The sequence below is a fragment of the Rhinoraja longicauda genome, chromosome 21, assembly GCF_053455715.1.
Source record: "Rhinoraja longicauda isolate Sanriku21f chromosome 21, sRhiLon1.1, whole genome shotgun sequence".
NCBI lineage: Eukaryota > Metazoa > Chordata > Chondrichthyes > Rajiformes > Arhynchobatidae > Rhinoraja > Rhinoraja longicauda.
In genome coordinates, this window is record NC_135973.1 from 12,350,271 (window position 1) to 12,365,403 (window position 15,133).

At 44.4% G+C, this 15,133-nt stretch overlaps 1 protein-coding gene across 2 annotated transcripts in view; it reads left to right on the forward strand.

The window, feature by feature from the left end:
- Positions 1 to 14,721, forward strand: part of LOC144603940 (3-phosphoinositide-dependent protein kinase 1-like) — a 78,434-nt gene extending 63,713 nt beyond the window's left edge. For both annotated transcript variants that reach the window (XM_078417785.1, XM_078417783.1), the window contains exons 6-14: positions 1,061 to 1,158; positions 1,521 to 1,596; positions 2,942 to 3,010; positions 4,505 to 4,601; positions 5,088 to 5,261; positions 6,850 to 7,067; positions 7,478 to 7,535; positions 10,861 to 11,013; positions 12,725 to 14,721. In XM_078417785.1, coding sequence (XP_078273911.1) covers positions 1,061 to 1,158; positions 1,521 to 1,596; positions 2,942 to 3,010; positions 4,505 to 4,601; positions 5,088 to 5,261; positions 6,850 to 7,067; positions 7,478 to 7,535; positions 10,861 to 11,013; positions 12,725 to 12,838 — 1,057 coding nt within the window. In that variant the 3' untranslated portion in view covers positions 12,839 to 14,721. The remainder of the gene's footprint in view (positions 1 to 1,060; positions 1,159 to 1,520; positions 1,597 to 2,941; positions 3,011 to 4,504; positions 4,602 to 5,087; positions 5,262 to 6,849; positions 7,068 to 7,477; positions 7,536 to 10,860; positions 11,014 to 12,724) is intronic.
- Positions 14,722 to 15,133: the final 412 nt, after the last annotated feature.

The window sequence follows — 15,133 nt, forward strand, 5'->3', positions numbered from 1 at the left end:
TTGTATGTTACAGCTGAGCCCATTGGCAACCTCCAGTCCCACAGTGTTGTCCAATGAATGGGGAAGTTATCCCGATTGCCTTGGACAGTAGTTATCCCCCCTCTGCAGGTCATTAAAGAGGAAACTATCTAGTTGGTCAGGCTTGGATGATCCCTCATTGTCTTTAAAATATATGGTGTTTCAAAACTAGTTTGTGAATGTTCTGATCTTTACGTAGTACAGTCAAATGTCAACTGAAGGTGGTGAATTTGTTTTCTGATCTGTCACATATGTGAACTTTTCAGTGGGATTGGTTGCTCAGCCTGCTTGAAGGCTCCATTGCAGGTGGACACTAGGAATCCCTGTCAAAGCTGAGGGTACGAGGGAATATTGGAACTAGACTTCGGTTTAGTTTTGTTACTGTCATGTGTGTCAAGGTACAGATAAAAACCTTTGCTTTGTATGCTACACAACCAAATTGGATAATACCATACATAAATACACTCAAGCTGAACTTGAGTACAATAGGTAAAGAGAAGGGAAAGATACAAAGTGCAGAATATAATTCTCAGCATTGTAACGCACCAATTCCAGAGGCAAAGTCCGATGAGGTAGAGGAGAATCCGTCAGTACCATAGCTTATGGAAGGACCACCCTGAAGCCTGATAACTGAGGAGAATGTGATGTCCCTGAGTCTGGTGATGTGTGTCTTCAAGCTTTTGTGTCTTCAGCCCGACGGGGGAGTAGGGAAGAAGGAATGGTCAGGGTGAGAAAGGTTTTTGATTATGTTGGCTGCATTCCTGAGGGAGAAAGATAACGACCTTTGGGCTGCTTTCTTCAACGTTGGTATAATTGACAAGTTTGCTCCTGACTACAAAGCCCAGCAGGTAGTAGACCTTAAGCGAGCATTATAAATTGGTTTGAGGCAAATCAACAGAACGTGGAGAGCAGGATGAGAAGCAGTGGTGAGATGGTGGGTGGGTTTGATCAGTGTGGGCTGGGGCATTTATATCTATGCCGGCTGTTAAAGTTACGTAGAGGTTGGTTTATTGTTGGTTATTTAACATGCAAATAATTTTAGGGACCTTAAACCAGAGAACATTTTGCTGAGCGAGGATATGCACATACGGATTACTGACTTTGGAACAGCAAAAGTATTATCTTCAGATAATAAGCAAGGTGCAGACATTTTTCATTCATATTCCTCAACCATTAACAGTGGAAAATTGATGTAAAAATAAAAATAAGCAGGATGTTATTGCTATGGGCTGTGTTAACCTTTGTTTGACATTAGAATTAAGCAAATAGATTAAAACTACTACTACGGATAATTGATCGGGTGCTCCAAGTACAAACCTAGAATGGTATTTTGACAATGGCATGTACATTTGTAATCTGTCTGCCCATGCACATGGCTGTTGAAGTTAATGCAATTTTGCTTGTTCTCGGCTTGAATTTAAAATGTTGGCGGGAAAGGATACAGGGAGGGATGGGTGAGTGTTCTGCATGTTTCACAATTTGCACTGGTTTTGGTGTTGCAGCACGGGCAAATTCCTTTGTGGGGACAGCGCAGTATGTTTCACCAGAGCTTTTGACAGATAAATCGGCTTGTAAAAGGTGAGTCGGTACCTCTTTTGCAGATCTATGCTGAGGCAGCTATTTCCCTTAAGTAGTTTGTGATATTCCGTACGCCGCCATACCCCCACCCCCTTTCCCAATATCCAGAATCTTAAATGGCGCTGATTTTATTCCTGGGCTGTAGGTTGTCATTGGCTGTTCGTAATGCATGTAAAATTTGCGAGGCATCTGAGCCCAAATCAGCGACGGAATGTGGTTTAAAAACCTATCGCAAATGTAAAAAATATTATTGGTATTCCCTGCCAATGGCGTTTGTTCCATGCACTTGAACTATCACTGTGGTATGGGTTTCATAGACTCTGATTGGAATACAGGTTCTTCACACACTGTTTGGGATTTGGGATCTTTGATCCCAATCTCTATACAGTTAGGTTATAGGTTGCATAGGCCCTGAAGCACAGGGCCCACAAACCCTGTCCTTGGCTGGAGAAACTGTGCAGAGCATTGACTCTGGATGGGTTATAGAGGATTCCCGTTTCATTGGATTATAACATTACAGCTACTAGCTTTCATTGGATTATGGGTTATACGGGCTTCACTTAAATTTTGTATCACAAACAGTGAACCTCATCACCTGGGTTAGTTATCTTGGGGATAGTTGGAGTATCTGTTTCTCATACTGACCGTCAATTCGGTACTGTTACCTAGATATAGGCAATAACGCTAGTACATTTTTTCTTCCTCTTTCCCTCTTGTCCAAAGTGCAGACCTTAACTCATGCTTCCTGTAGTTAGTGTGGAGGATAAGTGTTTGGAATGGTTTCAACTTTAATGAATGCGGAATGGAACCTCCCTGTGTCACCAGCACTCATGATAGAACAGATACACTTGTGGTGTTTAGAACTACGAGAAGCTGGAGGCTGGACTTGGCCTTCAGTCCTGCTCCTTTTCTGACCACAGATTGATGAGGTGAAAGAAGAACCTGTTGCGAGTAAAATTCCAGGATGATTCCGCTTTTCTGGAATCACGCCAGGCTGTCGCCTTGAGTTTATTCACAGGGCTCTTCCCTCAGGCTGTTTCGTCGGGTTATTAAAGCGCACGTGTGCCAAAATTATATTAACATGTGTTCTCCCGTTCCGGTTCCGAAGCTGCTTCCGTGTAGTCTTGCTCTTAACTCAATCTCATTTGGTTATTTTGTTAATGTACTTTTATGCTTCGTTGTACTACTTTGGGCTTTGCAACAATCTGGCACCATTCTTTCATCGTATTTATTGTTACTGTATGTATATTACTTACTCTATGAGCATGTGAACAAGGAATTTCATTGGACTCTCGTATGTGACAATAAACTAAACTAATCTGAATCTGAATCTCATCCCCTGCAGCTCTGACCTCTGGGCTCTTGGCTGTATCATATACCAATTGGTAGCTGGATTGCCACCTTTCAGGGCTGGGTAAGTTCATGACATAGTATTTTATAATGCCAGAATTCCCACAGCACCTCATTTTGGTAATTTGGTGCTATGTGTTTAATCTTGTCCACAACCACACACTCCTCTAATAATGTAGTACAGAACATTGTTACATTGCTGTCTTGTACACACAAAATGGTTTGGCCTAGTGTTGTGATACAGCATGTGGAAGTATTTGCAAATAACTGTTTAGCTGATTTCTTAATGTGACTGAAATCTGAAACATTTCCAGCCAAGCAACAAAACCCGTCTAAACTTTTGAAGCTGTGTGTTCATGAATTAGTCAGTGTTGTGAATGTTTTCCGAATTAAAGCTTATTAATTGCAGTAATTTATAGACTTCTGTTGCCTGGTGAGGTGGAGTGGTTGTTGCCAGCTTATTCAAAGAGTGGACCTGTTGTAACCCAGTCGAAAACTCTCATTACCATTTAAGAAGCAATCAAGGGTTTAGGAATTGCCTGTTGGGACCATTTAATAACTTATTCTGTGCTAAAGTACATTGGTAATATGGAATGTGTGGGAAGGAACTGCACATTCTGGTTTACACCGAAGATAGATACACACAATGCTGGAGTAACTCAGCAGGTTAGGCACCATCTCTGGAGAAAAGGAATAGGTGATGCTTGGGGTAGAAACCCTTCTTTAGACCGAGAGTCAGGGAAGAATGAAACTGGAGGTATGAAAAGGTACAAAGAACAAATGAATGAAAGGTATGAAAAGAACAAATCAAAGCCAGTAGTGATGATCAAGGAAAAGTGGAGCCCACAATGGTCCATTGTTGGCTGTGGAAAAGGTGATAACGAGTGGATACAAACAGTACAACTAAGGAGGACGACAGTGAATCTAGTAGGACAAGTAAGGTGGCGGAGGGACAGAGATATTTATGGTAATATATGGAAAGCAGCTATCCATCCTGTTTGAACAGGAATTATGAGCATCTTATGTGTTTATTCAGCTTGGCCCTGCCACAGGTGGCAGGTCTTGTTGATAAGTGAACAGAAGCAGTTTCCTAACATGAGTTGAGGTCATTTGTTCCCTTTCTGCTGCTTGTTGTGATTGACTGACTTGGCATTGACTGGGGTTCAATTCAGGACCATCCTGATGGAGCAGGTGCTTATTGGTGCTGCAGGCGAGTCTGATCCGAGCTCCACGTGCACTTATCAAGGATTGTCTTTGATGATCCCCATCGTACCCAGTTAGTCAGTGAAGCCAGTTATGGTCCCATCTTCTGGCATGATCTTATAGTCAGCTAAGCCAACTCAGTTGTGGATTAATCTATGGTGAGGCTTTGTGCCCTGTCCTTGGCCTCTTTATACCTGCTCATTGCATTATATGGTAAACTTCTGAGGTCCCCTTCAATTCTGTTTGTGAAGCCTTGTCCACCTATTAGGGGAGTTCATGAGCAAAGCATTTTAAAAAAAATGTTTCTAGTTTTGTTGGTGATTAGTGATGTTTGTTGCATCTTTTTCCTTCACAGGAACGAATATCTCATTTTCCAAAAAATAATTAAATTGGAATATGAATTCCCGGAAAAGTTTTTCCCAAAAGCAAAAGATTTAGTACAGAAGCTTTTGGTGAGTAATTTAACATCTTTCTTCTCCCTGGATGTTCAACTTAAGCGATTGACTAAATTACTAACTGCAACTAGCTGCACTTCAGCTTTTTGTTGAACATTCATTCTCAGATGGTGTCACATAAAAATAAAGTGCCATTGATTTATCATCATATCATTGTGCCCTGCTTTTGAATTTATTCACATAATCTAGGCCAACATTTCCAAGCTTTACCGGAGGAATGCTGCACTCCTGCAGGCATTGCCTGTCGGGTGTGATCTAAAGACCATTAACCTATTTGTAGAAGTTTAAGATTGTGTAAGATTCACTCCGAACGGAACAGCTGGCTGTTTATCCGATTGCTGGTAATAAGTTGTGGCTGGTAAATTTGCTCGCCGCTGAGTGAACTACATTAAGCCATCACATGAAAAGTTTAATTGATTGGACACCAGGATGTTTTCATGAGCGGTCTTGTCTTTAATAATTATTCTCCGCATTACCTTCAAGGTGTCTGAACACACTAAGCGCCTTGGCTGTGAAGAGATGGGGGGTTGTGGACTCCTTAAAGCCCATCCGTTCTTTGAACCCATAGCTTGGGAAAACCTGCACCTACAGACACCCCCGAAACTCACCGCTTATCTCCCAGCAATGTCTGAGGATGAAGAAGAGTGCTATGGCAATGTGAGTACAAATGCCCTTTTCCAAAAATGTATGCTTTAATTGTTTGTTTAAGCTTCGGCTCTTCTGTTAAATATATCTTGGTAGTCTTAGGGCGGCACGGTAGCGCAGCGGTAGCCTTACAGCCCCAGAGGCCCGGGTTCGATTCCGATTACGGGTGCTGAATGTACGGAGTTTATACGTTCTCCCCGTGACCACGTGGATTTTCTCTGAGATCTTCTGTTTCCTCCCACAGTCAAAAAAACGTTTAGATTTGTAGGCTACTGGGCTTGGTATAAATGTAAAATTGTCCCTAGTGTGTGTAGGATAGTGAGCTGGTCGGTGCGGACTCTGTGGGCCGAATGGCCTGTTTCCGCGCAGTATCTGCAAACTTAACTGAACCACAGCTTACAATTAAACGGCAGGATCCTACATCCGTGTGCATATTGCACTGGATCTTAATGCCCTTTGCCGCCCCCTAGTGTGCATGGGCTTGAATATCAGATACAATGAATATTGTGGGCTGGGAGTTTTCTCCAGCAGTAACTCAGGATGTGTCCTCTGCTTTCCTGCCACTGTGATGTCTTTATTAAATGACCCTGATCTTTTGGTCCATGCGTCTTTACTCTAATTTGGCCCTAATATGTTTTGCCATTTCACTCCTTTCCTTCCAGAATCTACTTTGAATCTTTTGTGATCATGGTTATGTACAGGAAGGAAATTGCAGTTTAGCAGAATTTACTCTCATTCAGCACCTTAATACATGTGTTAATATTGCTTTTCTGCACCCGTGGACCACATCCATTTTACATGCTCCAGCCTCGCCAACTACTATTGGAGTCGTAGAGTTATACAGCATGGAAACAAACCCTTCTACCCAACTCGTCCATGCCGACAAGATGCTCATCTACATTAGTCCCATTTGCCTGCATTTGAGCCATATCCTTTTAAACCTTTCCTATTCATGAACTTGTCTAAATGTCTTTTAAATATCGTCATTGTACTTGCTCATCATTTCCTCTTTGCGTTTGATTGATATACAGGCCATCCCGTTGTGACTCTCGGGTCCCCATTACATCTTTCCACTCTCACCATAAAACTATGTTCTCCAGTTCTTGATTTCCCAACCCTGGGATAAACCCTAGGGTGTGCATTCATGCCCCTTATGATTTTATACATCTCTATAGGAGCACCCCTCAAGTCTCCTGTGCTGCAAGGGATAAAGTCCCAACCGGCCTGATCTCTTTCTATAACTCAGTCTCTCGAGTCCTGGCAACATTTTTGTAAATGGTTTCTGTGCTCTTCACAGCTTAATGCCACCTTCCTTTTAACTGAGTGACCAAAACTGAACACAATACCCCCAGGTGCAGCAATCATACCGTTATCTAATTGCACTCTTATGTCTTTACCTACTTTGTTTTATGATTCTTTGTTCAACTCCTCTGCTTTATATTCTTTTATCCTTCTTGAAGCGTGTTCTCTGTCAGACTGATGAATCATTCCTCTTGGTGAACTCTGTTGTTGATGTAAGAGTATCTGGGCATGCAGGTTACTGACATTGTGTCTTGTTTTTGCTCTCTCCCCCCCCCCCCCCCCCGGTGTCTGCCTGCAGTACGATGACCTCCTCAGCCAGTTTGGCTGCATGCAAGTGGCTCCCTCTGGCTCATTGCACTCGCTGTCTTCCCCTGAGCCCAGCCCACCCCAGAGGTTATGCAGTAACATCGAGCAATATGTCCATGATCTTAATGACACTTCATTCGAGTTGGATCTTCAGTTTACAGACGAGGACAAGCGCCTCCTGCTTGAAAAACAAGCCAACAGAAATCCCTGGTAAGTTGGTTAAGTGTATAGTCTGTTAACCCTTTCCTTCGGATCAGCCACCTTCCGAACAACCCATCCTGACATGGAGTCTGAAGATTGGAGTGTCCTTGTCCTTATCCCCCCCCTCCAAATGCAGATGGTCAGATTCACCATTTCTGGTTCATAACTCATCGCGTTGTTAATCACTGTTGGCTTACCTTGATATTGCCATCATGTCAGAAGTGCATATTGCACCATTGTCCTGTCCTCGGCTGGATTAATTGGGATTGTGCATTGAGTGGCTATCACTGCCTGCCAGCTCTGTCTTCTCCCTCCTTTCTCCACTCCAAGTTTGCAAAATACTGTTGACTAACTACCCATTACCTTTCTTCCATGAAGCTCCAGCGCGCTGCCAGTGACATTGGCCTTTTGTTTTTCAGGCACCAGTTTGTAGAAAATAATTTAATCCTGAAGATGGGTCCAGTTGACAAGAGGAAGGTACGGAATAGTTTTCAGCCACGTGTCTTGTTCTGTCTGGCATCAAGATAAGAGGAGTGGGAGGAAAATCTAACCCAAGGATGACATGGAGAAAATGTAGTTAACGAAAGTGAAACTCCTGTGATTTATGTTCAATTTGACGTCAACTTGGCATAAGAGTGGCACGGCTGGTAGTGCTGCTACCTCACAACGCCAGAGACCCGGGTTTAATCCTGACCTTGGGTGGTGTCTGTGCGGCGTTTGCCTGTGACCAACTGCATGGGGGTTCCTCCAGGTGCTCCGCTTTCCCCCCACACCCCAAAGACATGCGGGCTTGAAGGTTAACTGGCCCTTTGTAAATTGCCCTTTGTATGTGGGAAGTGCATGCAAAAGTGGGATAACATAGGAAGTGCATGCAAAAGTGGGATAACATAGGAAGTGCATGCAAAAGTGGGATAACGTAGGAAGTGCATGCAAAAGTGGGATAACGTAGGAAGTGCATGCAAAAGTGGGATAACATAGGAAGTGCATCCAAAAGTGGGATAACATAGGAAGTGCATGCAAAAGTGGGATAACATATAACTAGTGCAAATGGATAATCAATGGTCAGTGTGGATTCGGTGAGCTGAGGGGCCTGTTTCTATGCTGTATCTCCATCTGAACTCTTCTGCAATATATGTAGTTGGGTTGTACCTTTGTGAATCAGAAAGTTACTATTCAGGAAGCACCGCTGTGTTCCAGTCTGTTGCTCAGTGAGTGCTTGTGTTCCTGTCCAGGGAGCACAACTCCCCACAGCAATGTCACCCAGTAAAGAGAGTTCAGGGAGGTGACGGGCCTGCTGCAGGGCCACCAGCTCAACTGATCATCCCTTTGCCATCACTGAAGCTGTTTATCTGCTGAGATTTGCAGCAGTTTTTTCAGGTGACTGAATAAAGTGAGCCTGACTCCCCCCCCAGTGGCTCGCTTGGTTACTGCATGGTTTAGTGTGGGCCAGACCTGTTCATTTTCTGACCTGTACCACTTCTACTCACCATAAACTCAATAGCAGTTTAGGGCAGCACAGAGGTGCAGCGGTAGATTTGCTGCTTTAAAGCGCCAGAGACATGGTTGAATTCTGATTGTGGGTGCTTGTCTGTACGGCGTTTGTACATTCTCCCTGTGACCACGTGGGTATTCTCCCAGGTGCTCTGGTTTCCTCCCACACTCTACAGGTTTGTAGGTTAATTGGCTTTGGTAAGTTGTAAAATTGTCAACTTGGTAAGTTGTAAAGTGTACAACTCAGTCTAAAGTGGTCAGTTCAGCCGCAGTGGGCCAAAGGGTCTGTTTCCGCAAAATTTTCTATGTTTCTATTATAGAAGTCAGCATCGCCATTCAATGTGATCATGGCTGATCATCCAAAATCAGTACTTCGTTCCTGTTTTTTCCCCATATCCCTTGATTCCGTTAGCTCTAAGAGCTAAATCTAACTCTCTCTTGAAAACATCCAGTGAATTAGCCTCCACTGCTTTCTGTGGCAGAGAATTCCACAGATTCACAACTCTCTGGGTGAAGAAGTTTTTCCACATCTCAGTCCTAAATGGCCTACCTCTAATTCTAAAAACTGACCCCTGGTTCTGGACTCTCCCAACTTGGGGAACATTTTTCCCGCATCTAGCCTGTTTAATCCCTTAAGAATGCTATAAGATCCCCTCTCGTCCTTCTAAATTCCAGTGAATACAAACCCAGTCGACTCATTCTTTCATCATATGTCAGTCCTGCCATCCCGGGAATTAACCAGGTGAACCTGCGCTGCACTCCATCAATAGCAATAATGTCCTTCCTCAAATTAGGAGACCAAAACTGCACACAATACTCCAGGTGGAGTCTCACCAGGACCCTGTACAACTGCACTAGGACCTCCATGCTCCTAAACACAAATCATCTCGCAATGAAGGCCAACGTGCCATTAGCTTTCTTTACTGCCTGCTGTACCTGCATGCTTACTTTCAGTGACTGATGTACAAGGACACCCAGGTTTCGTTGCACCTCCCCTTTACCTAATTTGACACCATTCATACTGCATCTGGCATACATCTGCCCACTCACCCAACCTATCCAAGTCACCCTACAGCCTCATAGCATCCTCCTCGCAGCTCACACTACCACCCAGCTTTGTGTCATCCGCAAACTTGGAGATGTTACATTTAATTCCCTCGTCTAAATCGTTAATATATATTATCATATCATATATACAGCCGGAAACAGGCCTTTTCGGCCCTCCAAGTCCGTGCCGCCCAGTGATCCCCGTACATTAACACTATCCTACACCGACTAGGGACAATTTTTTACATTTACCCAGCCAATTAACCTACATACCTGTACGTCTTTGGAGTGTGGGAGGAAACCGAAGATCTCGGAGTAAACCCACGCAGGTCACGGAGAGAACGTACAAATTCCTTACAGTGCAGCACCCATATTGTAAATAACTGGGGTCCCAGCACTGAGCCTTGCGGCACCCCACTAGTCACTGCCTGCCATTCTGAAAAGGACCTATTAATTCCTACTCTTTGCTTCTTGTCTGCCAACCAATTCTCTATCCATGTCCATACCCCCATACCATGTGCTCTAATTTTGCACACTAATCTCTTGTGTGGGACTTTGTCTAAGGCTTTTTGAAAGTTCAGATACACCACATCCACTGGCTCTCTCTTATCCATTCTACTTGTTACATCCTCAAAAAATTCCAGAAGGTTATTCAAGCATGATTTCCCCTTCATAAATCCTGATGACTTTCACCGATCCTGTCACTGCTTTCGAAATGCGCTGCTATAACATCTTTAATAATCGACTCGAGCATCTTCCCCTCTACCGATGTAAGGCTAACTGGTCTATCATTCCCCATTTTCTCTCTCCCTCCTTTCTTAAAAAGTGGAATTACATTGACTACCCTCCAGCCCACAGGAACTGGTCCAGAGTCAAGAGAACATTGGAAAATGATCGCCAATGCATCCACGATATTTAGGGCCAGCTCCTTGGGTACTCTAGGATGCTGACCATCAGGCCCTGGGGATTTATCTGCCTTCATTCCCAATAGTTTACCTAACACCATTTCCTGATTAATAATTATTCTTTAGACATTATTCCATGGAAGCAAAGAGTCAATAATGTATTTTAATACCTGTTTTGTGTTGGTCGTGATGAAGAAGGGTGCAAAGGAAGCTCTTACTGTGTCCACAGTACAGTGTGGGCAATGGGTTAGTAATTTGCTAGGGTAGCGACTGTCTTGCTGTAACATACCCAGTCCATCTCTATGCAGGAGGGAACATTCTTGAGTGTGGCCTGTAGATTTGATGTGTGATTTTTGCAGGGCCTGTTTGCCCGGCGTCGGCAACTCTTGCTCACCGAAGGCCCCCACCTCTATTATGTGGATCCTGTCAACAAGATTCTGAAAGGGGAGATTCCATGGTCACAGGAGCTACGTCCAGAAGCCAAGAACTTCAAAACGTTTTTCGTTCATACTGTAAGTCCGTTATGGGATGGTTGGATATTTGCCCGTAGCATCTGGCTTTGTAACAATGTTTGTACTAGATTCTTGTGTTTCATAAGGGATAGGGCCAAGGGTTTCCTGCAGAAAACCAAATGCACAAACACCACCAAGACCCCTGGCAAAGGCACCAAGGTTGTGATGATGTACCGTGCGCATCCCCTCCGTGGATATTACAACCTTTATGCACTTTCAGCTTGCATATAAATTCATGTTATAGGAGCAGAATTGGACCATCGGCCCATTGAGTCTGCTCCGTCGTTCAATCTTGGTTGATCTATCTTCCCCCCTCAACTCCATTCTCCCCAAAATGCCTGGCACCCGTACTAATCAAGAATTTGTCAATCTCCTCCTTAAAAATATCCATTGACGTGCCCTCCACCGCAGTCTGTGGCAATGAATTCCACAGATTCACCACCCTCTGACTAAAGAAATTCTTCTCATCTCCTTTCTAAAGGTGCGTCGTTTTGTTCTGAGGCTATGGCCTCGGGTCCTCGACTCTCCCACTAGTGGAAGCATCCTTTCCACATCCACTCGATCCAGGCCTTTTCCAAACTCCAGCAAGTACAGGCCCAGTACCGTCAAACGCTCATCATATGTTAACCCAAGCATTCCTGGGATCTATCTCGTAAACCTCCTCTGGACCCTCTCAACGCCAGCACATCCTTCCTCAGATATGATGAGCGTTTGTCATCACAGGGCCTTTACTCGCTCGCGTTGAGAAGAATGAGGGGGGACCTCATTGAAACGTACAGAATAGTGAAAGGCTTGGATTGGATGTGGAGAGGATGTTTCCACTAGTGGGAGAGTCCAGGACTAGAGCACATAGCCTCAGAATTAAAGGACGTTTTTTTAGGAAGGAGATGAGGAGGAATTTCTTTAGTCAGAGGGTGGTGAATCTGTGGAATTCTTTGCCACAGAAGACTGGAGGCCAAGTCAGTGAATACATTTAAGGCAGAGATAGATAGATTCTTGATTTGTACGGGTGTCAGGTTATGGGGAGAGGGCAGGAGAATGGGGTTAGGAGGGAGAGATAGATCGGCCATGATTGAATGGGGGAGTAGACTTGATGGGCCGAATGGCCTAATCCTCCTATCACATGATCTTATGACATGGGGTCCAAAACTGCTCTCAGAAGCCCAAATGCGGTCTGACCAGTGCCTCAACATTACACCCCTACCTATGTTCCTGACTCGAGGTATTCCCTTAATCCTGACATGGGCTTCTTTCTGTCCACTCTCTGTATCTCAGCCTCGTCCTTAAACGCTGAACTCCATCTTGTCCCTTGGTAGTCCCGACCATGAATCCATGAGTACATAGATCTGTGGTTGGCGAGTCAGCTGTGATGAGGATTGAGTGTTTTCAAAATAGTATATACTGATACCAAATATCAGAATGTTATGCTTTTGCAGTCTCTTTAAAGTGCCGTTACATTGCTGCAGGTTTGTGCAACCACCAGAGAGATGAACGAGGAGCCTGATTGTACGAGACCCAACAGTCAAACAATGGGACCTTGATCAAGTGTCGGTACATCCATTGTAGGTCACGGCTGGTTGTTCCCTGTCTCTCGCCATTAAAGAGTGTCTATCTTTATTATTATGGCAGGTGGGGTGTCAGTAAGTGTGGCGATTGGGTTATTGCAGCATCGATTCCATTTTTGTTCATTTTGCAAATTATTGTTTTGCAGCCTAACCGGACATATTACTTAATGGATCCCAGTGGAAATGCCCACAAATGGTGCAAAAAGATCCAGGAAGTGTGGAGACGGCGGTACCAGAACCAGCAGAATACTAGCATCTAGCAGAGTGCAACTCAAATGTATGGAGAAGCTTCCTCTCAAGTTGTCAGAGCTCTGGAGTTGAGCACTGTAACACAGCAATGAAAGCCCTCCCTATTCCCCTCTCTCTTCCCCCTCCCCTCCCTCTCCCCTCCTCATCCCCACTCCCCCCGCCTCTCTTTAAAAAAAAAAAACACAGCCTGTGGCATCCAGAAAAAAAATGCTGTCTTTGTGTGTATTGGGGTTGGGGGGTTGCCTGCAGACTTAACTCCCATCTCTCCTCTTTTCCAAGTAAATGTAAATGGGATTGCGGGTTGCTTTGCCTGCTCTCTGTGCTGCGGGCTTATCATATCACAAATAGAAGACCCTTTGCCTATTTCCGTGTGACGTCTGCTCTCGTTCCAGCTTCCAGATTTTAGATGAAGACCGCACATTTATAAACTGCTTCATAGGCAGATTGCAAATCAATCTATGTATTCCCCGAAACCCTCATTCCAGTTCCATGTAGCCCTCTGTCAACACGGGGTCCGAACTTATTATCTCTCTTTTTGTTTGTTTGACTTTCTAAAATTTATTTAAGAGCTGTGTGATTTCCACTTATACTCTTGCTTTCATCTGGCCTCTGACACCTGCTGATTCGCTTCCTCTCAAGGCAAAGGTATATAGTGGTACTGAGGAAATAGTGTGCATAGAAACACATTCAAACACACAAGGAAACCCCTTATTTATGCGCTGACTTATTCTGAGTGAAACTGGTATTAATCGAATTGTAGAGCCCTTTCTCACCTCTCTTCACGGGTGATCAAGATATGTTCTCGAAACAGAAGATGAAGTTTTGTAATGAATTGACCTGTCCATATCGAGCCAGTTCTGTGTGGCGCAATAAGAGTTCTGCATATGGTAGTTTTATGTAATTACCTGTTCTGATTCAGTTCTACAGGAGGCTGCTGTTAAGTTGTTGCTCATCACCAAAAGGATTGGTCTTGGGCAGTCGCTGAGTTTTGCTTGGCTGCAGATATTAATCTGAACGAGCTGGAATCGTCACTGCGAGACACTGAATTAACGCATGCTTAAAGCAGCAAGTTACTTTGCTGCCCCCTCCCCCTTTCCCTTAAACGATTGAAATGTTTCAAACCATTTCAGTGCTGGTGCAGTATTTGCTAACTACTCTGTGCTAGATTTCACTCATCAAGTCAGACTTGTGTGTGTCTGCAAGTGATTTGTGCAGCCAGATGCTCGCCTTGCAGGCTACATAGTTTAATTTGCCGCTGTGATTCCCGCACGTGTATGATACACGTGCCCAGGGTCTGTCTTTAGTCACTGGTCTTAGTCATTCTTTTCTGGCCATGGGGACAGGCTGCAAAAGCAGCAGGGATTGAGGTACTTGGCTATGCTCAGTCCTGCACTCGTACATGTGACTGGATCTGAAGGTGTCCAGTCTGCTGTCGTGTAACTTCTGTAAATTTTCTGTATATATCTATATATATATTATATAAATGTGTGCGTGCGCGTGTGTGTTTGCAGGGGAGAGATAAAATTGCACCTGGTACTGCAGCAAGATACTTCGAGGACTCCCCTCGTGTGCGCATACAAATTAACGTTGGTGAGGAGAGGACAAATGAGTACAAAGCAATGGAAGTCATACCCCACAATCCTCCCGATATTTTGCCAGTGAGCCACTGAGCCATACCAAGCCACAGGTCCCTGGCTCAATTCCTTCTTTGCATTAAGGTGGCAGAGGGGTGAACAATTGGTCAGAGCAGTTGTGGCTCCCGCACTCTGCGTTTGCAAGGGATACACTCACCTGCTTTTCATCCCGATCAAGTGATCTCCGCGGGATAAGTGTTGGGGCCTTTGGGGAGGACCTTGTCGGGTTCCGATGCTGAGAATGCCCATTTAGAGGAAGGGAGGAGAGAGTGCTTGCTGTCATTGTAACTGCTCTTCATCATGCCTTGTGTTCGAGCAGGGAGATCTAACATTGTTGAACTGCAATGGCAGGTTGTTTTATGTGTCATGGGGCATTGCAAAACTAGAGGTTTGAAGACTTCCCCAAACAACTTGGTAAGGTGTATTTAAGATATCTGTGACATACTAACGCACCGCACCGCACCGCAGACAGTCACAGAAACCCCAATGGAAAATTGACTTACTTAAAATGTGATCTTTGGAATACATGCGGCACAACTCTCCAGATGCTCTTTGATGTGTTTGTGTGTTTTGTTTATATTTTATTCCTCAAAGTTACAGTCTGACCAACCTTTGACCAACATGGATTGATCAATCTGGGTCTGTAACGCAGGACCGGGCAGGGGTGCTGAC